At 37.3% G+C, this 23,127-nt stretch overlaps 1 protein-coding gene across 42 annotated transcripts in view; it reads left to right on the top strand.

Moving 5' to 3' along the window:
- Nucleotides 1-23,127, top strand: part of CREM (cAMP responsive element modulator) — a 62,835-nt gene that overhangs the window by 23,733 nt on the left and 15,975 nt on the right. For 11 of the 42 annotated variants that reach the window (XM_023632124.2, XM_023632122.2, XM_023632120.2 and 8 more), the window contains 4 exons: nucleotides 7,707-7,853; nucleotides 10,257-10,354; nucleotides 10,503-10,645; nucleotides 18,491-18,679. The exons of 3 other annotated variants lie outside the window; for them this stretch is intronic. In XM_023632124.2, the coding sequence (XP_023487892.1) occupies nucleotides 7,707-7,853; nucleotides 10,257-10,354; nucleotides 10,503-10,645; nucleotides 18,491-18,679 (577 nt within the window). Of the gene's footprint in view, nucleotides 1-2,074; nucleotides 2,353-6,337; nucleotides 7,567-7,706; nucleotides 7,854-10,256; nucleotides 10,355-10,502; nucleotides 10,646-18,490; nucleotides 18,680-23,127 lie in introns of those variants that run through there. 28 more of the 42 variants (XM_023632133.2, XM_023632132.2, XM_070255126.1 and 25 more) reach the window with 14 other exon arrangements.

The following is a 23,127-nucleotide window of genomic DNA, read 5'->3' as shown; positions in this document are numbered from 1 at the left end:
AGGTGTGTTCTCTACAGCGGTAGACCTCTGTTTTCACAGATGATAAGTGCCTTTTTAGAAAGTAATGGGTATACATTTGATATTGGACATGTTAATATACCATGATGGGTACTGCCAGTGTAAGTTGGTCTTACACTGGCTTATTTCACTTAGCATGATGTCCTCAAAGTTCATCCATGCTGTAGCATGTGATAGGATTTCCTTCCTTTTTAAGGCTGAATGATATTCCTTTGTATGCATATATTGTATTTTGTTTATTATTACTCTTTTGGGTGGGGGGGGGTGGTGAAGAACATTTGCCCTGAGCTAACATTTGTTGCCAATCTTCCTTTTTTTTTTCATTCTCGAGGAAGATTAGCCCTGAGCTAACATCCATGCTGATCTTCCTCTATTTTGTATGTGGGATGCTCCCACAGCATGGCTGATGAGTGGAGTAGGTCTGCACCTGGAATCCAAACCTGCGAACCTGGGCCGCTGAAGCAGAGTGTGCTAAACTTTAACCACTAAGCCATGAGGCCAGCCCCTGTTATTACTATTTTTTAAGGTTGTTTTTGCCAAGTCAGTGCTCTTTTGGACTTCTAACAAGTGATTGGTAGAATAAGACAGATAACTCAAGTGAATTGTAGTTTGCTTCATAGGTGTTCCTATAAAGAGTTATTTTCGATCAGAAATAAAAATTAACATGACGTTTTGGAGAGTAAGTGGTTTCAGGCATTCACTCTGTGGTTTCTGGCGTTTGGCTTGTCCATTTTCTACTCATTGTTAGAAGTGGTCTGTATTATTGTTAGGAGCAGTTTTAATATCCACTGTTTGCCCTCATAAGATTATCTTCTGGGTGAATGCCATTTGGGGCTCAGCATCTCACTGCAACTTACTTCTCTCTGTGTGTGAATACACGTGGCTAGTAAATTTTGATCGGTTTTAGTTTCAGTTTTAGTGAAACAAAATACAAGATTGATTTTTAGAAGTTCTAGAGCTAAAATGAATTTTCACTTCTATAGAAATCATGTTTGTTCTCATGGTACTTTTAAAATATATTATGATAAGTGAAACACATTTCATATTAGCTAAAATATAAAAGGCTCTAACTAGTCTGAATAGGAAATTCAAGATACTATAAGGATTAACTAGGTTAAAAAAAAGATCAGCTACGGCATTGTTTTTCAAAGGATAAAGAACTCCTAATTTTAATTTGATCATCACTGCTTACTGGCAGTATTGTCAAAATAGACTGTGTAATTAAGAATGACTTGATTCTGATACTTACTTTGCTTTCAAGAGGGGAATGTTTTTAAAGAGAGACGCTATTTGGCTATTTGTGTTTATAAAACCAGAAAGTGATTCACTTCTCCGTTTTTGTTTTATTCAGATTATGGATTTCAGGTAGTATTTGTTTATGCCCTATACACACAAAAAGGATCTGAGACAACAGCATCCCTGTGTACTTCTCTTTAGAACTGTAACATAGTAGATATGAAAATATTAGTCTTACATGGCTAGCTCTGTTATCAATAAATATTTTCAATTGATATTCTCAGGTTAAAATTAAAAATTTAACTTCACTGATTTTGCAATTTGTTAGCCACACTGTTTAAAAAAAAAACCTCAATAGAAAAGAAAGACAGTAAAGACATTAAAATGAGACCAACTCTGCATTTTTAATTTTGTGTTTATCTTCATTTAGAACAATTAAATGTGATTTAAAAAAAGATAGACATTTTGCATCTTTATTCAAGAATTCACGTTTATATTCTTTTTCTGTTTTTAAGCTTAAAATATTTGAAATATTTTAACTTTTTTTTCCATAGAGGAAACAGACTCTTTAGAGAATCCTGTCTTAATACACAGAAATCAAGATAGTTTTCCAGCTTCTTGCTTAGATTGTTAGTGGATTTTCATTGTAGTTCTTGAAATTTAACTAGGTGATAGATAGATTTGATTTCTCAGACAGCAGAGTTGATAGCGCAATCTGCTCTATTGTGAATTCACATTTTTTTATCCTTTGTTAACTGTCTTGAATGCAGACCGAGTAGCCCTGTGACATTTGCAGCTGTACTGTGACATCATAAACCCCATCATAAGGGAAGCTGGCTGTGGATTGGAGCTAGTCTACTAGGTGCTAATCAAATGCTGTGTTATAACATTGTGAGGTTTTCCCAGTTATGTGTCATTATTAGGATCTTTTTTTAATTGCAAAGCCACGGAAGGCTGTTGGTTGCATCATCTTACCTGATTTCTTCAGATTAGCTACTGTCTGTAGTGGGGTTTGGGTGGATGTGGTGGCACCAGCATAATCTGTGTTTCAGGCATCCTGTAGAAGAGGATTATTCTTCAGGAGACCTGGAAAAAAAGGTAAATTACAGCTACTGGGAGTTCATTTTACACACTGTTAGAGCCTCATAAACAGAGGTCTAAAAATTGTGAAATATAAAATACATCCATTTAATGGCTTTAATTTGTTTTTGAGCAGTTGCCCACTTGGATGCTGGAATGTGAGGAATGTACTGGTAGCTCTTCCTCTAGCTATCTTCATGTAGGCTTTTTGTGCAATGTTCCTCCCCGAGACGTTTCTACAAGTATTTCTTACGTTGCTCCCTTCCACACTCCCCCCACCTGGTCAGTCTCTGATCCCTTACCCTGTTTGATTTTTCTTTTAAGAATTTAGCAGCACTCAAAATTGTGTGCATATTTCCTCATCTATCTTCTGTCTCCTTCTGATTGAGGAGAGCAGAGACTTTTCTTGTTCACTGCTGTATCCCCACTGTCTAGACTGCTCCACGTGACAAGCTCCCAACGAATACTTGTTGATTAAATAAAAGAATGAGTTAATTCATAAGTATGACTTATTTCTGTGAGATTTTTTCTTGTTAAAAAGTTGCGGAATGGATATTCAATGTTTATAAGAAAGATTTTTCTATTTCTACATGTTTTATATGTATTTTATATCAAGTAAACTAAAGTTTGTCTCTGTAATAGTAGTGTCTTTTAAGAAAGACTTAATCCCCTTCTTTTCCCAGAGCTTCTTTGGAATTCTGTTTACACGGTATGAATAAAGTAATTATAATACTCTGTAGATTGCCTTTTGTTGCTGTTTCTCAGATCTGTGTTTCCTGTCTGAGCTCTCACCTTAGCATCACTCCCACAATTCTCCTTGCCTATTAAACATTTCCACCTGGCTGTCCTACCGTTGCTTTCAATCTAGCCTGCCTAGCACTGCCTATTAACCTTACACAAAACAAAAAGATGCTGCTTTATTTACCCATTTTTGTTTGGGGCCATCGTGCATGTTTTTTTTTTTTAAAGATTTTATTTTTTCCTTTTTCTCCCCAAAGCACCCCGGTACATAGTTGTATATTCTTGGTTGTGGGTCCTTCTGGTTGTGGCATGTGGGATGCTGCCTCAGTGTGGTTTGATGAGCAGTGCCATGTCTGCGCCCAGGAATCAAACCAACGAAACACTGGGCCGCCTGGAGTGGAGCGTGTGAACTTAACCACTCGGCCACGGGGCCAGCCCCCATCATGTGTGTTCTTGACTCATTGCCTTGGTTCCTTCTATGCCATCTGTCTACCATACTCTACTTCAAGGGCACCATGTGATTCATTTGTGGCCCATGTGATCAGTATAATAATATAATGATAATGCCAAGATGGCAAAGGTAGGGAGCCACGTGGTTATTTTTTTAATGAATAATGGTGAAATTTAGCCTGTTAACTCTACCAATACAGTTATAGGCTTAGTACTAGTCACCAATTTTTGCAAAACCGGTGAGAATGTAGAATGTCTGAACATTTTCTAGATCTAAGGGTTTTTTTTTAAGGATACATCTGAATTCTAACTCTAGGGAGTGTCGCTTGTGTTGCTGCTCAGCCTTTGTTTCAGCAGTTTAACAAAAGAGTTGTCACGTGAGCTTTTGCACTGCCCACAGTTTGGACAGAGAGAAGTTTCATTGTAGTTATAGAATTCACATAACTCATCTCCAGAATTCTAGGAGTACGGTGTGTATTAGTGAGTACATCTCCCTTTCCACAGCACATGTTCTTGACACTAAGCCCATTTTGATAAAGCAATTATTTAATAATTTAAAATTCTGGAAATTATATTTGAAAGATAATTAAAGCAACTTAAAGCATGATTTATACATATCAAATCCCTATGAATCTTTCCTAAGTTGTTCTTCAGTTCTTCAAATATCTAATTTCTTTGAAGCTAGGGTATTTCCCCACAGAAAGTGAGCGTAGACACCATCTGCCATCTCAGTCCACAGGTCCAGTCTGTAAGAAGAGTTGTAGTACTCTTGGGTACAATCTCTGTTACATTTTGCTCAGTCTCTGACATGAACTCTCGGGGTTACTGCGTTGTCGGTGCTGCCGTGGTGGAGCTGGAATTACAGCTGGCCTGAGCACTCTGCTCTTGAAGCTGTGAGTCACGGTCTGGGGGCCAATAGCACGGAGCAGCTGTTTTCAAAGTGTAGTGCATAGAACCCTGGGGGAGACTCTGAGGACCCTTTCAGGAGATTTGGGAGGACAAAACTATTTTCACAATAACACGGAGATTTATTTTCCTTTTTCTCTGTATTGGCATTTGCACCAAAAGTGCAAAAATGATGGAAGGTAAAACTTGCTGCCTTAGCAGGAATCAAGTCAGTGGTACCATCCTGTACTAGGAGTCACTGTATTCTTCACCGCCATTCACATGCAGCTAAAACAAGTCAGTTTCACTTAAGAATATCCTTGATGAAGCAGTGATTATCACCACTTGTACTGAATCTTGACCCTTAGGTTGTTTTAATAATCTGTTGTGAAATTGAGACGATCGCTGAAAGCATTTCTGCTGCATACTGAAGACTGATGGGGTTCTTGAAGGAAACACTTGAGTTATTGTTTAAGCGGCAGGGTGAACTAGCTGGGTTTTCTTCACAGCACACCAATTTTCTCAAAAGAATGGCTGACAGCCAAACTATGGCTATTCAAACTTGAATATTTGACAAATGTTCTCAAAAGCAAATGGAGTGAGCTTGTCACTTCAGGGAAAACAGTTGACAGTGTTTATTGCCAATGTTAAAATTCAAGCTTTTAAGCAGAAGTTTTGAATTTTGGAAAACCTGCATCTCCCATTTTGAGCTTGATAGTTTCCCAGTGTTTACAGTTTTCTGAAGAGGTTGATGTTGATTTTAATGAATGTGGTTTTCTGATAGTGTTTCATGGAATGTGTCAGCATTTGGGAGATCTGCTTAACTCAGTGAGCCAATATTTTCCAAATAACTACCACATGATGTTACAAAATCATGCATATGTAAAGATCCATCCAAAGTACAAGATTGATAATGGATTTTAATCTAACTGATAAGGTTTCAGATTCTAACCTTTAAGAGATAACTACTTGTTGAGTTTGGGTGTAGTATCAAAGAAGAATATCCACATTTCTCTGAAGAAGCTATCAAGATAGTCCTCCTTTTCCAATCATATATCTATGTGAGCTCCAAATTTTCTTCAGATATCAACTAAAATAATACTGCAACAGATTGAGTACAGAAATAGGTATGAGAATTTAGCTGTTTTCGGCTAAACCAGACATTAAAAGAATTTGTCAAAATGTAAAAACACTGTCACTCATCTTTTTTGTTTTAGAAAAGTAAATTTTCATAAAATGCTTATTATGTTACCATGTAATTGAATTATTTTTAAATGAGTTGCTAAATATTCTTTTAGATTCTCAGTTTTAATTTTAATATGGTAAATATCAATTCATATAACCAGTGGTGTGCTGGAGCTGGCTTGTGAGAGCTGGTTGTGTGCCTCTTTTTCCAACTGTGTGCTCAGTGTTGTCCGTTGGTAGCTTGAAATCTGCTGTAGTAGGAGTTTTCACATGACAGAAATCAGGAAAAGTTACAAATCAAGGCTCTCCCTTGCCCAAAGCTGGCTGTTAAATGCTTGCAGCACCCTGCTGGATATAAATCACACAGACAGAAGCTCTTGGAGGTCATCGGTGATTTCTAAGAGTGTATAGGTCTCCTGAGACTAAATGATGTGAGAATTAGTTGTGCGGCCAAAGGAGTACCTTTTAGTGATTGGTCCACATGGAGGTGTGTACCTTTTTATAATTCATACAGATTTGCCTCTTGTGCTAGGAGTATTTGCAGAATAGATTTTTCCAGTTTTGTTTGTTTGTTTGTTTTAACATCTAGTTGTTCAATCTGGTTCCATAGTGGGATAACCTTTTTCTTTCCCCTAAAATCTCAGGTAGACAATAATACTCCAGGGGTAGATGGGCTGAGTTTGCCCCTTCGGCTACGTGCTGGCTGGCTGGCTGTGCCTTAGTTTCTCCCTTTTCTGTCCAGCTGTTTTCCAGGTTCAGATCAAGGACCGGCTAAAGCTGTGGCACCTGCACAGCGCCTTCACTTACTGTTCAGGCCCATACTGATCTTTTAGGCTGTGCTCCTATGACTTTCATGACCTGTCCCATGGAACAATTAGTTCCATACTGTTTGCTGTGCTATTGTTTCTGAGATGTTAGTTTTATTAATTCTTTCTACCCTGGTGTACCTAGTACAGTGCTTACCATATAGGTTCTCTTGCCTGGATAAAAGAATTTTTACTTTTGGATTGCCAAAGTTTGCTTTCCAAGGGAATGATGTAAATAAATCTTAAAATTATCTGTTATAAACTCAGTTTTTAATAATTCTTTTAAAATATAAGTAGATCGGAAATCATTGGTGTTCCTTAAAGTGAGGTCCTACACAGAGGCTTCCTTCAAAATTTGTTTTACATCCTGCAATTCTCCTGCCAGTCATGATAGGAACTGGTAGCTTATTTCATTGCCGAAGTCTGACTGTTTTGATTAAGTGATAATGAATAGTGAAACTTAGTAAAATGAAGCAAAGTTTCTAAGATTACACTGGTCTATAGGACCGAGTTGCTCACTAATTAGAAAACTTGGCAGGTTTTGAGTCCTGGGGAGTGGAGGTATTATTGTATTTTGCTGGTTGGGATCTCTGTCGAAAGCACTCAAGGTAGCTGGGAGATGGCTGTGCTCTCTTCTCTCAGTGCAAACTAAGTGATGGTCCGGCCCTCTCTGGATGTTCAGGCTAGGGAAGAGAAAAAGTGTGAGAGGGCCACACCAGCCCTAAGGCAGGAGCTTTCTGTGGGTCAGAGACGCTACGGGCGTGAAAGGTCCTGGAATTTCTTTGGCTTGTGCCTCTTTTGTGATTATGGAGGCATAAAAATAGCTGCAATTTTCACTACTATAGAGACAAGGCATTGTCTTGCACCTGGAGTAGTACTAGAATATCGTATATTGAACATTTCATTTATTAAAAAATAATTCACCATATTTAAGTTCTGTCTCCAATTTATCTTAAGAAGTTGGGGCAGTTTCTCCTCTGGCTTAAGTAAGGCTTCACTGTTAGTAGTCCTGAGCTCGTAGTGAGGTAGTTTAACTGCTTTAGAACTTTGTGCTGGGAACCTTCTTAGCCACCGAAGCATGGAAACCGAAAGTGAGGAGCATGGGTTCTCTACTATCTGTCACATCAGAGGATGACTGTTCCAGGGCAGTGACCGCCTCCTAATGGTAAGTCTCTGGCTTGCTCGTCATTTCTTAGAAACAGGAAAAAGAAAGGAAAAATAGGCCAGTCATAGTAGTGAATTATATTTCTTTAAAAGAACAAAAAAAGGTGCAACCTTAATCCTCAATGATGATCATTTTTGCAGGTCTCTGTAGCTGGATCAGGCACCGGAAGAGGCTCTCCAGCTGTAACTCTAGTACAATTACCCTCAGGGCAAACTGTCCATGTCCGGGGAGTAATTCAGACCCCACAGCCATCGGTTATTCAGTCACCACAAATACAGACTGTTCAGGTCAGCTTCCTTCCTGGGTAATTTGTCCTGCACTTTCTTGAGGTTTTCTTTTTCTTTTACTAATGCATTTATGACCTTTTTCTTTGTGTAGCTTTGATTCTCAAGTCTTTTTATTAGACATTTGGTGGAATTTCCTGTTTATGTGTGCAGTGTACTGTGCCCTGCTAGAGACATAGATTCGATGAAGAGTTGCAGTTTTATTGTCAGCTCTTCATTTGCAGAATCAGTAATTGACAGAGGAGTAATTCTTCTTCACGTTGTTGCTCTGTGCTCAAACTCAGATTTATTGAGCAAAGCTCTCCAGTGGTGCTTAACAATATTTTGAGGATTCTTTGGAGAAGATGTCTGATAACACACTGATGTAGCGAGTGTAGTACTGATGCTGTTTGCATGAATACTCACATTAGTAGGTATGTAGAAGTTTTAGTTCATTTTTAACTCAATATGTGTAATCCATAGAAAATAAAATGATGTTGTCACCTTGGTGTTACGTTTATACGTCATGAACCCCCCTCAGATTAAATCTTAGTGTTTATAGACATGATTATTGTGGTTGTGATCCAGAGATGTGTTTTATTATTATTATCAAGGTTGGTCGTAAATCCTTAACATTTCTTGAAGCTAAAACCTTTTTTGCATCAATAGATTATTGATTAATTAAAATGAGTATTCATTTATTAAAGCATACTTTTCCTTTTTACTGAGTTTATTTGTCCCTTTTTTAGATCTGTTTGTTGTTATCTGTTAAATCTTGAAATTATTTTAACCTAATCGATGACAGAAAGATCTGTGAGGAAAACGTAGATGCACATACTTAATCTTGTCCTTTTCCTGCATATATGAGTACAGTTTATTGCAGAATCAGGACAAAGTTGTAACACAATATCTGAAGTAATAAATATACATGCATTAAAAGCTTGGTTATCTTTGCAGAACAGGTGTCTTTTCCTGTCTTGCTCAAAAGTGTAAGAATAATTCTCAGCATTGTCTTTTTCTTCTTTCTGTGATGACCCTTGATTCCAAGAGTTTCGGACTCTTTGACCTTAATTATAAAACAAGAAAGTCTTTCCACTCTCCTTTTTGTATTATGTCTTTTATTGGGGTGCAGATTTTTCTGCTTAGTTTTAACTTAGCTAGTATTAGAAGAAAGTAGTATATTCAGTAGGCTTTTTTGGATTTTAGTAAATGGATGATTTAATTATCTTTCTAGAGCCAGGTGCCAGTGGATCATTGTCTTAGAATTCCTCCCTGTTGAACCGTGGGCAAGTCACTTAATCTCTCTGCATGAACTTCAATTTTCACCTTTCTAAAAAGGGAGAATAATGGCCTGCCTCACATAGGGGGTTGTTATGATTATATCAGAGATGTGTGAAAGCCCAGTGTAAAATGATAGGTGATGTATTATTGTCTGATTGCAATAACATTTTTTCTAGTAAGTTCTGTTCATTGGTGAGTGTACTTAGGTGTGACATGGTCATTTGGAGGTGAGCATATATGCACATCCCTGTGCCTTGGGCAGTATATATTCCTGCTTGCATTGTTGACGTTTTAAAAAGCTCCTTTGATTTTGCCCAAATCAAATTCCCATGTAACTGTAATATTAAATTGTAATGAGTAAAGTGAGTTTTGTAAAGTCAGAACTATCCTAGGCCCAGAATGATAAATGGATGGATAGATTGAGAGCAGTCATGTTGTAGACAGATATATTATTTTAGTTTTCTGATTTTGTTTAATAATCATATTATTACTTGACTTGAAAAAATGAAATCATACTTAAAACTCTACTCTTTCTTTTAAGGAGAAATTCCTCATTTTGACCTTTAAGACCTACCACCATCAAGCCCCAACCTACTTCTTGTAATGTAAATCCTAATTTTAACCAGGCTTGTTAACTCACTTGTTTACCTGCTCAAATATCCTTTCTTCTTTGGGCCTATCTAATGTCTAATTTGAAGACCTAGCTCAAGTCAGCTGTGGTATTGTGAAGAGGGCAGTGAAATGGAGACACTTTTTCTGCTTCTGTCACTCGCTCATTCACTCCCTGCTGTGTGTGTAAGAGGACTTTCAGAGTCAGAATCTTAGACCTTACTAATCTTATATTTAGTCCTTTCCTGGGAAGCCTCACCTCACATTCCAACCACTCTTTCATTTGCATTTCTCTAGTATTTATTATCCGTAGCATTCCTTTCCACACACACTTGTTTTACAACTGAAATGTTTCTGTCTGTGCTTCCTTTCCTAAGCCAGGTTGTGAGCTCCATTAGTGCGGGTTCACTGTGTTGTATTGCTGGGCGCTTCCCCAGCACCTGGCTTTGAAGTGCACACAGAGACGTGTAACCACCGTGTTTTGAATGAAGGAGATCACATATTTTGTGATGCATTTCAGAAACTCTTGTATTATAGGTAGCAACGATTGCAGAGACAGATGAGTCTGCAGAATCAGAAGATGTAATTGATTCTCATAAACGTAGAGAAATCCTTTCACGAAGACCCTCTTATAGGTATGTTAATTAAGTTTCCTACTGTAATGATACTTTTTCCAAAAAAGGGAGAATACTTATACATCAAACTGATTCTTCTGTTATAGCTTTTCTGTTTTAAATCTCATTTGTATATCTTAACTATTTTTATTGTTAAATTATATTTTAGAAAAATACTGAATGAACTTTCCTCTGATGGGCCTGGTGTTCCCAAGATTGAAGAAGAAAAATCAGAGGAAGAAAGAACGCCACCTCACATCGCTACCATGGCAGTACCGACTAGCATATATCAGACTAGCACGGGGCAATACAGTATGTATGCTGCAGTACGATATGGTGCAGGCTAGCTTTAAGTCTTCTCTAGGAACAGCGAAGCCTCTGAGTTGACATTGAATGGTTCAGGTTTAAAAGGCATCATGATACCTAAACTGTGTACCATTGAATGAAAAGTACCTGTTCAAGAAGAGGGAGATTTGTATATATACACACATATACTTTTGAAAAGTATACAGTTCTTTACTGAATATAGAAGAAAATTTGGGGGTAGAATAAAAGGATTTTTTCCTATTTATATGTTTATATTCATGTCTAGTAAAACTTTAAAACTTACAGTTTTTTGTTGTCTTTATGATGCATGCAAACATAAGATACAAATGTGTTTCATTTTTGTTGGCCTTTGTTACCAACAATTACATTTTATACTTACTAATCTACAAGAAGTACATATGTTTTCTAAATTGTGTTTTAAATGTAATTCTGTTTACACTACTCTCTGTGTTAATTTGTGCTGCGGTTTTTTCCAGAAGAGAATGGAAAAATGATTTACTTTTTAGAACTACAGCAATTGGACAGATCGTTTTATTTGAAATTTTAAGTACCAAAAGCTCTAAATAAACAGATACATTCATATTTAGTCTTGTGCATTTTAATGAGCTGTTCATTCTGTGCTTTTTGCTCCAATTAAAGCACTAGTTTTTTCCCGAATCAAGAATGTTTGATACATAAAAATACTTTAGTGAAAATTGAGGGTTAGGAAGAAAAGAAAATGGGAGGAGGGAAAGACAGAAAAAAGTTTTTTAAAAAAAGGCTGCTTAGGTAGTGGAATATGTGTGATATTAAATACTGTATTGGTCCAAATACAGTGTTAAGATTTTAGATATATTTTCTGATTTCCCTTTAAAAAGCAATAATATCTAGAAAAATCTCAAGTCTTAATTTAAGACCTGGCTATTGAAGCAAGCTATAATCTTCTTTAGTATATATAAAGACCTTATATTGTCATGAGTATGTTAGAGTTTTTCTGACAGTGGCAGTGGATTTGCAGTATTAAACCCATTCTCCTTTGGTCCCTTGCGCTCTTTGGGTAGCTCCCCTCATCAAACCTGGCAGAACTGGGGTATAATTTGTCCACAGCCTCTGCAGGGTACTGACTTGCCTTTTCCAAAGTCACTGTTAGGAAAAGAAAACTCATCACTGTTTGTAAGAGTCAGACCTTGAGGTTTTCACTGTCATTCCTCTTTTGTTACTTCTCTGGTTTACATGCTGTTCTCTCTGGCCCACTGGGAGCACGTGGTGGGAGTTGTAGACTGCACATCCGGGTTTGCCAGCCGGTGGGCCCCTGCAGAGCGGCACACGGGTCACAGGTGTGTGAGTTCCTCGTGCCCTCAGGCCCAGAGTGGCTGGGCAGGCCTTGGAGCTGCTAGAACCTCCCGATGGGTCAGCTCTGGCCTTGGACAGTAGACTCTACACATATTATGATTTTCTGTTTGTGTTGTGATGGGGAAAAGGTTGGAAATTACTGCCAAAATAATGCTGAGACATCTTAAAGTTTGAGGGATGACCAAAGAGGCTGTCATCTTAAAAGTTTCCCTGGCGTGTCCTGAGCCTGCTTTGGAGTGGTGGACGCGGTGGTCTCTTTACAAGGTGACAGGAAGGGGACGCCTCAGTTCATTTGCCTAGATCATTAGCTGAACATTGACATCATGACAACACGTTGGGTTGAGAGAATGTTGAAGCTAGAGATGACGTGGGGAAGGCACCCTTGTCCTGCTGCTCACTGACTGGATTAGAGCGAGAAGCTTTGTTTTCCCATCTCAGGGTTTTAGTCTTTGAAATGGGAATAATAGCAAATTACCAAACTCTGGGGTTAGTGTAAGGACAAAAGGAGACAACAGGTACAAGTCCAGGAAGAGAGACTTGCTACTTTGGACAGGCAACAGAGAAATGTAAGCCAGCTGCGGCTACGTCTCATTCAAGGTCGTTGGCCCGCTCCCTCCAGCTAGCGCTGAAGCCTTTGTTTCTTGTGCTCTTAGTGCAGCTTGCAGTGGGGGCAGTGTGGGGGCTCGGCTTTAAATGTCACTGGGGGTGAGGCTGGGGAGGGGGTAGTGGAGTCGGGAGTTGTGGTTGAGAACTAGAAAATCGAATGTTTAGAAGTTAGCCGTTTATCTGTTTGCAACATTAGAAGTCATGCAGTGTCTGTAAGTTAGGTTTCTGAATTGAGACCCCTCCAGTATGGTTCTGGCAGTTATTTTAATGAAAAGTTGTGGTTATTCTATGTGCGCCGTCTGCAGGTGAAAATTGCCATTTATTGGTTCACGAAAAGCCATATTGCCTTTGTTAAAATTTTGTATTTCTTAGACATTCAGTGCCACTTGTTTCTGTTGATAATTCTTTCATTCAAGAAGTGAACACTAATATTGAAACTTTTTAGAAGATGTTGACTTTAACTGGATGGTGGTTGTATCTTTACACATACACAGAATCCATTTTCATTAATCATATTTCTCACTAGGAATAACAACAGATATTAATGTTTTAATATTGTTCCTAAATATCTAGAAATAGAAATAATTACTGGTGTCCTTTGGTTTTAGAATAGGAAAGTTTATTTTGCTAGAATTTCTGGAGACATTTCTATGTATTTGCATATACCTATTTTTGAGACCCTTTGATAACCTTTTATTGTAAAACTGTTTTTTTAGTTTTAATTTTTTCTTCTACTTTTATCCATGGATGACTTTCCCCCAAACTTCACTTGTTTTTTATTTTCAAAGATTATTATTTTAGATTATTTATTTTTAATTTGGTATAAGGAGTTAGTTGGAGTTAAAAACAAAAAGAACTAAAGAACTTGGTGTGTCAAAGCTGAAGGAATAAAATAAAAATAAGTAAACTCAGGTTTTCCTGTATACAAGCAGTTAGTAGTTGAAAGTTAAATATTTGACAGAAGTTGGCTTTACTATTTTAACTTATTTTTTTAATTACAAAAATTAATAAGTGAAAGTTGCAATAGGCTACTCCCTGGGAGTGGGAAAAATAACTTAAAATAGGGATTCATTATTGCAACACCAAGACAGCCACACTTGCAAAATCTTTCCTGAAAGTACAGATCTTAGTGATAGGTTTGCTGTGTGCTTAGTAAGTCGCTCTGGTCAAAAAAATCTGTTCTGTCACAGAAGAACATTTCTGAAAGCGGTTCAGAAAGGCTTAGAATTAGCAAAGAATGTTACTTGCTGCGTAAAACATTTAAGATATGCATTAAATGCAAGTGAATTCATAAATGCATAGTAAAGCAGCTAAATAAATTAAAATGTTTGGGGTTTCATAGTTCACTAAATTTTCTCTAAAGACAGTTTTTTTATCCCCCACTCTACTATACCTGACCTCTTCCCTTATCAATTAAGGACCATCACCCAAGACTTCCAGTTATTTTTTTTTTTTTTTGCTAAATGTCCCGTCTATTTGCTTGTTCCTACTTTATTTTACTAGGAACCTTGTTAGAATGAGGGTCTATGAACTCCTTTTAACTGGAATTGTTATACACTAAAGGTAAGTGGGTCAATCCATAGTCCACCATCATGGGAAAGATAGACGTGAACTTTGCGGACTGCTTCATGAATTGAGAGTTCTCAGGAGACCATTTGAATGGACACTGATTCCATGTCTCCATCAAGGCCTTGGCCACCTGACAGGCTCATACGTTCTAAAGGACATGCACTTGTGTTTATGATTCTCAGTAGCAACTTTGCTGACATTCTCCCAAGGTCACTTTCAAAGCAAACACGGGAGGGATCTACCCATGGGAATCTGGCTCTTTAACCTGGGTGTTGCTGTTCTTGTTACAGCATGAGTCTGTCAAGTCTTTCTTCTGCTGTATGCACTCCTTGGCTTTTAAGGCCCAGGTCCTCACAGGTTCTGTTTTGTGCTCACTTTTTGAATTTAAACCTGAGAATTCACTGGCATAAGGTCTGTGTTCTTTGTAAAGGTAATTCAATGAAATTTTATTTGTGAATCTCTTTATTACAATTTGGAATAAAGATGGTTTTAAATAATAATTAAATATTTATATGTTTATGTATTTGAATTAGCTCATATATAAAGGTTTCAGATTAAAGACAGATATTAGCATCAAGTGGAAAGAGGTCAGATGAAATCTTAGTTTATATAAATTCTACTCCTTCCTCATTTGGTCATGAACTCTTTTTTTCAGTTCCTACCCTTATTTATCTTTCTCTTCTTCCTTCTTTAATGATTAGACAAGACTTTAAAATATTAATTTTTTAATTAAAAATTTTTTACCAAAACTCTTGAATTTTCATCCCATAAGTAATATTTTCCTTACATCAATGATATTAACAGCTCCAGGAGAGAAGTGCTCAATGGCAGTGAGTAATGGGAGGAGCAGATTTTTTAAACACAGTTTTGTATACCAGGAATTTGTAAAGCATTTATTGCCTAGACTAGTTGACATGATATCATCCTGGTTACCATGGTATATGGTAAGTTGGGGATGTGTAAGACATCCTTGAGTTAATACTGATTTGAAACCAAATACCATAACTATATAAGAAGTTTATAAAGACATTTGTGTAACTAAAACTAACTTAGTAGAAAAATGCTTAGTAAATTAATGAATTACACTTTATCTAGACACTCTTTCTTAACGTAAGGTCAGTGTGTATGACATTCAGCCAGTGGATACAGAGTGACCTACTTAATTATGAAGTACAGCTCACCTGAGACTTTAGGGGAAAAGAGTCAGGTCCTTCCCAGAGCAACTAGGACAAAAGAGTCTAACTTGTACCCACGACTGCTATGAGCAGGTGACGTACCAGTAGGCTTAAATCATTGATTATATAATCTAGCTGTCCAATTTTAATTCAATTTTGATTATTTTATGAAACTGTAATGTTATAAAGGATTACTTAAAAGAGGAAAGTTCCTATGCTTATGGTCTAAAATAAAAAAACCCTTGACTTCTGCTTGAGTGCAAATCAATGTTCATAGGCCAGTGTGGGGTCTTCATTGTGAACAACAGTGTGGCCATAGGCACAAGCTTTTATGCCTCAGAGGCACGTGTCAGTCCAAGAAAGCATTAATAGAGCCTGGGTGCCCAAGTAAAGCTAGTGGGAAATAGAAAGGTGTTTTACTTTCATTGGTTGCTAATGGCCTTCCTATGGGCCCATCGTTTCATTTAAAAATGATTAGCCAGACACAATGTCTGGGAGTTGTTTTGAAATACTCCAGACAAAAAAAAGTTTGGGATGAGTGGGTAGGGAAAATTCTTTCTACTTCTGTTTATTAGAAAACTTCCATAAGTTTTTTTAAAAAAATAATTAGCTAAAACGAAATGAGTTATGACAACTCATTCAGTTAATTTCATCTTAGTTTTTCCTACCGTTTGATTTATCTTGATGAGTGTTTGCTGAAAACACACATTATACTGTCCTTGAATATTTTCTAGCCTAGGAAGTTTCCTCCTCAAATCTTTTGAATACACAGATGCATGCACAAAGCTTATTTCCAGTATCCTGAAGCATTGGGAAATCTTGTTTATTGTCAATTGAGAGGTAACATTTTAAATAGGAAAGTCCTCTGTCATTTGATAATGCCAAAATCAACAGTGTCTTTGGCTTAAAAAATAAAAGCTAGGCCAAAGTACAAGATGACTTAGTAAGACCGTTTTCCCCCTGGAGCCAGCTTCTGTGTGTGTGTGTGTGTGTGTGTGTGTGTGTGCGCGCGCGCGCGTGTGCGCGCACGCGCGCGTGCAGCTCTTGTTGTCCACATCTAATTATATAATGACTCGACCAGAAAATGGTGAGAGGAACAAATTCTTGATATATCAGCTTTTTATGGTGTAAAAGTGAGGAAGTTTTGGTTGGAATTATAGGAAAACATTGAAAAAGAAAGTGAAAAAAAAGAAACTATGGAAAGAAAAAAGAAAGTAAGGATCTTTGTTATCTACCTATTTCATGGTTCTTATCCTTGGAAGCAACTACTCTCACCTCAGCTTTTTACTAGTCCAAAAGCTGGATAATTGTATTGGCATTGAAATGAGTCATTTAGAATTTGAAACCATACTTCATTTAACTCTTCTAGATTCACAGGTGGCTTAAGTTGTTCATAATATAGTCTGTCTCGAGGAAATGAAGGCCATTCATTCATCATTTCTATTGAGTGCCTGCTATATGCTAGGCTTGTGCTTCTTACACATTGTGGTTACACTGCCTGTGCCTGTTCCTTCTAAAGCACTATTCCTATGACATCAAACTAATCATCAACTGAAAATGCACATTCAAATGTATGATAACATATGAAATTCATTCATGTCCAGCCGTGAGGACCCAGGAAGCAGCATCTCTTCTTTATCCTTCCCTTTTAAGAAGTTAGACATAGATCTCTCCCAAACCTTTTTATTGTAAGGGGAGAGTCCCGCAAATCTTTGGAGTCATGGTAAAATCTTGTTTTTAAATATGTACAGAATATAGTACTCTAGGTGAACGAGATAAATAAAGTGATATTACATCAGAGTTTCTCAACCTCAGCACTATTGACATTCTGTAACTGATTCTTCAGTTTCTGTCAATCATATTCTACTAGTGGCATGTCAATGAACTAAAATGCAGAGAATGCATCTATGTTGAAATGTTTTTAAAAATGTTAACCCATCTTTCTGTGTTAGGCCCTACAACCTTAGGTCAAAGCACTGAAGATTTGTTGTTGTTACTCTTTCTAATAGTTCTGACAAGTGTAAACGATCAGGTCATCAACTAAGTGGTCCTTTGCCCAGACACTCTTAAAAATGTTATGTAATGATTTGGAAAGATTCAGAGTATATTTTAACACTACTATAACATTCCTGTCAGACATTCACATTGATTTATAAGTGTTGTGTTATTCTGGTGGTGGTGTTTTTATTTTCATTGTAAAGTCTGGTTAGCTAGTTTATATGTGATTTTTTGAAAAAAGGATAGCCCTTAGTTCCACTTAATGTCTAGTGTTTAAACTAAAACATGGGGTCATAATCTTTGTGTTAAAGTATACAGTACTCTCAGATATTTTAAAGAGTACTTTAGAGTGAAATTTAAAAACAAAACATTTAATCAATTATTCTTTTGAAACTTTCCATAAATATGTTAACTTTTAAACATGTCTGGCAAGTCTCAGTATGTAGAGGAAATCTGCCTCATATTTGTTGCCGTTAGCTGCAGTTGTTGGAGATGCTTGGTAGAGGTAAATAGTGTAGCACACAATCTTTCAGTACAGTTGCCTTTTAAGGTCCTTTCCAGCTTAACATTTTGTTTGTCAGGATTCTCCTGGCATAGTCAAAATGGTAAAGGTTAAAGTTTTGTAGACTTGAGCTTTAAAACCAAAATATGTAATATATTCCATTAAAAGCTACTTTCTTGATGATAAATTAGAAAAGTGGTTAGCTGAATGAAGGTACAAATTCATTGTAATTATGCTCAATGGAACCTTGCTGACCATTTCTTAAATGTTGGAAGAATGCTATTTATCTATAACTAAAAATATCTGAAAGAATGGAGAAAATCAAGAAGCTGGACTTTCTCCCTGTCTGCATCTCCAGTCTGCTTCTTAAATAATTTAGCTGGATGGATGCCAGGGAGACGGAAAACTCCATGGGTTCTATGTCTGTCAAACAATTCTGAATATGAGCTATTTTTGAGTATTTATGAGCTTTTTCAGAGTGTGGTCCCATGAAGGAGGACCTCCTTATCAATTCAGCATAGAGCAGTAAGGGTAACTTAGAATGGGAAGCATTGGTAATAAAGAGGCCCAGAGTATATTCTTCCAGTATTGGGAGTATTAAAAATGAATCGTGAAATTCTCTAATATTTCTTTTCTTTTTCTGTTAAGTTGCTATAGCCCAAGGTGGAACAATCCAGATTTCTAACCCAGGATCTGATGGTGTTCAGGGACTGCAGGCATTAACAATGACAAATTCAGGAGCTCCTCCACCAGGTGCTACAATTGTACAGTATGCAGCACAATCAGCTGATGGCACACAGCAGTTCTTTGTCCCAGGCAGCCAGGTTGTTGTTCAAGGTATATTTTATTAATCTAATACATTTAGAATACCTGTGGATTATTATATCATACCATTTAGTGGTGATTTTATAGTTTTCTGAAATATACAGACGGTAGATTTGGGGGGGTGGGGGGAGGCACTTAAAAGGGTTGAAAAAGAAAGATTTTAATACATTAAACAAGTTAAATTATATGATTCACTTTTTAGCAGGTTTTATTGCTCTTAAGAAAGGTTAAATTCAGAGTAGCATGATGGAAAAAGGGAGTTGGAAACATGAATGAATTTTTGAATTAAGTAAATGTCCTTCATTTGGGGGTTAGAAATATTGCGCCTAATATATTTTTATTACCTAGTTTATGAAGATTTAAGTATCCAGTCCATTTTGCACTGAATTTGGGTCTTTCTCCAGCTGTTACACTCAAGTCTCATTTTTAGACATCTCATTTGAAAACAAAGGCTAGTTGTTGGTTTTTCTTTAGACCATTCTTAGTATATCTGAATTCTGAGGTACTTGTACTGCCTCTTACAGAAGCTGACAGTAGTGAAATAAAACAGTTGGCACATAGCCCTAAGCTTTTAGGATAACCTAAGATTTCGATCAAAGTTGAGTTTTACATTATTTTAATTTCATTGTCTTCATAATAACTATAATAACTATAATATGTTTAATACAACTTTCAAAACTTCTGTTTTAATTTAATTCTATTCTGCTTGGTCTGTTTGCTTAGGGCATATGATATAGCACTAATTTTAAGGGGAGTAATCAGTTCTTTTAGTTTGAAAATCTTGCAAGTGTGGAAAAAAGCAGATTATAATTGATGAATCTCTTGAAAATTAGCTTTTCTCTTAGGTATTTGGGGGTTAGCATGGACAATTATAAAAGTATATGAAGAACTGAAGTGGTGGCATTTATGGAGTAAAAAAAAAATACATAGTACTTACCCAATACTTTAATTTTAAATGTAAAACTAAGTCCACCTACATATTTCCCTGATAACTCGTGAACTCTGGTGTCTAAATGAATAATCATAAAGAATAATCATTTCTTCTAATTTTATCTTTTTCATATGGAAAACCTGCTGCAAACTTGATACTTTAACAACAAGGAGAGTTTTTTAAATGTTTTATATTTTGCATAGATAATATGCACAGAAGTTTAAACACATTTATTTAAACATAAGTTTTGTCCTCTGAGGGTTTTAGTTAAGAACTTTTTTTCTTCCATAAGTCATAAAGATATTTTTCTACATTAATTCTATTAGCTTTGTAGTTTTACTTTTCACATTTAGGTCCTTAATCCACCTGAGGTTCACCTGTGTACATACTATTAGGTGGGAATTCCTTTTCATTTTTTCTCCATGTATGGAGCTAGTTTTCCCTACTAATGGTTTGTTCTTTCCCAGTTAATTTATGGGGCAATAGTATTTAAACAATAGGTTCTCATGTATACTTGGATCTGTCTCAGAACTCTCCATTCTGCACTCTTGGTCTCTTTTTCTATGTGCCAGTGCCATACTGGTTTGTTGGTTCGCAGAACAAGTTCCCCTTTCTGTCCTTTTGTCTGTCTGTCTGTCTGTTTGCTTAGGGTCTTTTTAGTGCTGAGTTAGCCTTTGGGAACCGTTATTCTTTCGTATGCATTTGGAATAAGTTTGAGTTTCTAAATAATAACAATGTCATATAATAAAATGAGAGTGCATTTAATTTATAGATTAATTAGGGAGAACTGGTCTTTTTATTGAGCTATAATTGACATTTAACATTATATTAGTTACAGGTGTACAACATAATGATTCCACATATGTATAAGTCACAATAAGTGATCACTGCAATAAGTCTGGTTAACATCCATCACCACACATAGTTACAAATTTTGTTTTCTTGTGATAAGAACTTTTAAGATCTACACTCCTAACAACTTTCAAATATACAACACAGTATTATTAACTGTTGTCACCATGCTGTAGATTATATCCCCAGGACTTATTTATTTTATAACTGAAAGTTTGTACCTTTTGACCACCTTCACCCACTTAGCCCGTTCCCCACCCCCCACCTCTGGCAACCACTCATCCGTTCTCTGTGTCTATGAGTTTGGTTTTTTTGGGTTTTTTTAGATTCCATATATAAGTGAGATCATTCAGTATTTGTCTTCCTCTGTCTGACTTATTTCACTTAGCATAATGCCCTCAAGGTCTATCCATGTAACAAATGACAAGATTTCCTTCTTTTTCATGGCTAAATAATATTCCCTTGTATATATGTACCACATTTTCTTTATCCGTTCATCCATCAATGGACACTTAGGTTGTTTCCATATCTTGGCTGTTGTAAATAATGCTGCAATGAACATAGGACTGCAGATATCTTTTCAAGTTAGTATTTTTGATTCCTTTGGATAAGTACCCAGAAGTGGAATAGCTGGGTTGGATAGTAGTTCTATTTTTAATTTTTTGAGGAACCTCCATGCTGTTTTCCTTAAAGGCTGCACTAGTTTATATTCCCACCAACAGTGCACAAGAGTTAGGCGGAACTGAAGGCTTTATAATGTTAAACTGACCTATTCCAAACTGTTGATCGTCTCATTTATTCAGGTGGATCTTATTTTAACTTCTTTTAACAATTTAAAATTTTCTCCATGGGAGTCTTTTATATTCTTTGTTTAGTTAGTTCCTAAATGCTTTATGGTTTTCATTGCTGTTATGAATGGTGCCTTTCTATTACATTTTCTAGTTGTTGCAGGTGAAGAGAAATATTATTGATTTTTTAAAAGTTTACCTTTTATCTATTAACCTTGCTAAACTATAGTTACTGCTAATAATATGCTGATTCATTGTGAATCTATCCGTGATACTATGTGAACGCTTTTATCAAATACAAGTAAGATGTTTGTTCTTTCCTTCCAATCTTTATTCCTCTCTTTTTCTTTCTCTCCTTGCCTGGCCTTTGCTTTTCCTTTCCTTTCCTCCTCTACTTTTTTTTAAAATCATGGTGGCCAGCCGCTCTAGTTCTGCGTTACACATCACAGGGTCCTTGGGCACTCTTGTCTTACTCTCTATCCACCTTCCCCCCTATCATTCCATTGAAAGGTCACAGCAGTTTCTTTGTGAGTTCTCAATTAATCGCTCAGCGGTATTTAACACTGTTGACTTCTGCTTCTTTCGCTTCCCTGATACTGCATTTTATTGTAGTTTCTTCTCTCTCTCCTGCCTCTCCGTCAGTCTCCTTTGTTGGTCTGATCTTCCTCTGCCCGGCTCCTAAGTGTTAGTGGCATTCCTCAGGCTTGCATCCTGGGCCCTCTGCTGTCAGACTTGAGTACTCTCCCTGGATGACCTCCCTGCCCATGGCTTCAGTTCACTGTGACTGTGCCCCACTCCAACTGGCTGCTCAGATATCCTACACACATCTTCAACTACTTAAGTCCAAAACTCCACATCCATTTTTCCCCACCCAAGTATTTTTTCCCCCCTTTTGGTGAGGAAGATTGTCCCTGAGCTAGCATCTGTGCCAATCTTCCTCTATTTTGTATGTTGGATGCCGCCAGAGTATGGCTTGATGAGCGGTGTGTAGGCCCATACCCAGGATCTGAACCCACAAACCCCAGGCCGCCGAAGCAGAGCAAACAGACTTAACTACTACACCACCAGGCTGACCCCCTACCCCAGTTCTTTTGTTTACCCTATTTCAGTAATGGATTACTGTCCATCCTGTTGCTTCAAGCCAGAAACCTGAGCATCATCCCTTACTCTCCCTTCCCCCATCCATTCTTCCTCCTAGCCAAATCACACCTCTTCGCTCCTCTCCGCCCAGTCATAACCCTAGTTCTGGCTGCCATCTGCTCTGACCTGGATTACGACAGCAGGTTCCGATCTCTGCTCTGAAGCTGGCCGCTGTGGAGCAGCTTCTTGATCTTCCTAGTCATGCCGGAGGCAGCAGATCCCTTCTTGGCCCGGTTTTTTGTGAATTGTTCCTGAAAGTTCAGCTAGGCTCTCTTTCTTCATCCTTCTCAATGATCCTGGGAGCTACTACTATTTCTTAAAAACAAGTCTCTGCCTCCGACACTTCCCTCTCTACATTATACTCTCAATTCTGCAATTCAGAGTGGTATTTCTAAAATTCACATCTAATTTATGTCAGTCTCCTGCTCAAGAACTTTCATTGACTGCCTGTTACTTGTTAGACAGAGTCCAGATCCTTAACACGGCCCAAGTCTCTGCCTGATCCAGGCCTCCTTCCTCTCATCTTCTTCGTCTTTTGTAGGGCAGCTCTGTGCTGGATTCTTCTAATTTCCTGTGATATGCCATGCCCCCTCTCCTCTCTAGGGCCCTCGCACGTAGCCTTTGCTCTGACAAGAACACTTTCCCTAATCATGTGCATTATTCAGTTTTCACCTTAGACAGCACTCCAGGAAGCCTGCCCTGATCCTCCAGATGTGGCTTAGATACCTCCTGTGAGTTCCCACTGCACC

This window comes from Equus caballus, chromosome 29 (genome assembly GCF_041296265.1).
Source record: "Equus caballus isolate H_3958 breed thoroughbred chromosome 29, TB-T2T, whole genome shotgun sequence".
Classification (NCBI taxonomy): Eukaryota; Metazoa; Chordata; class Mammalia; order Perissodactyla; family Equidae; genus Equus; species Equus caballus.
This window is presented reverse-complemented; position numbering and strand designations above follow the sequence as displayed.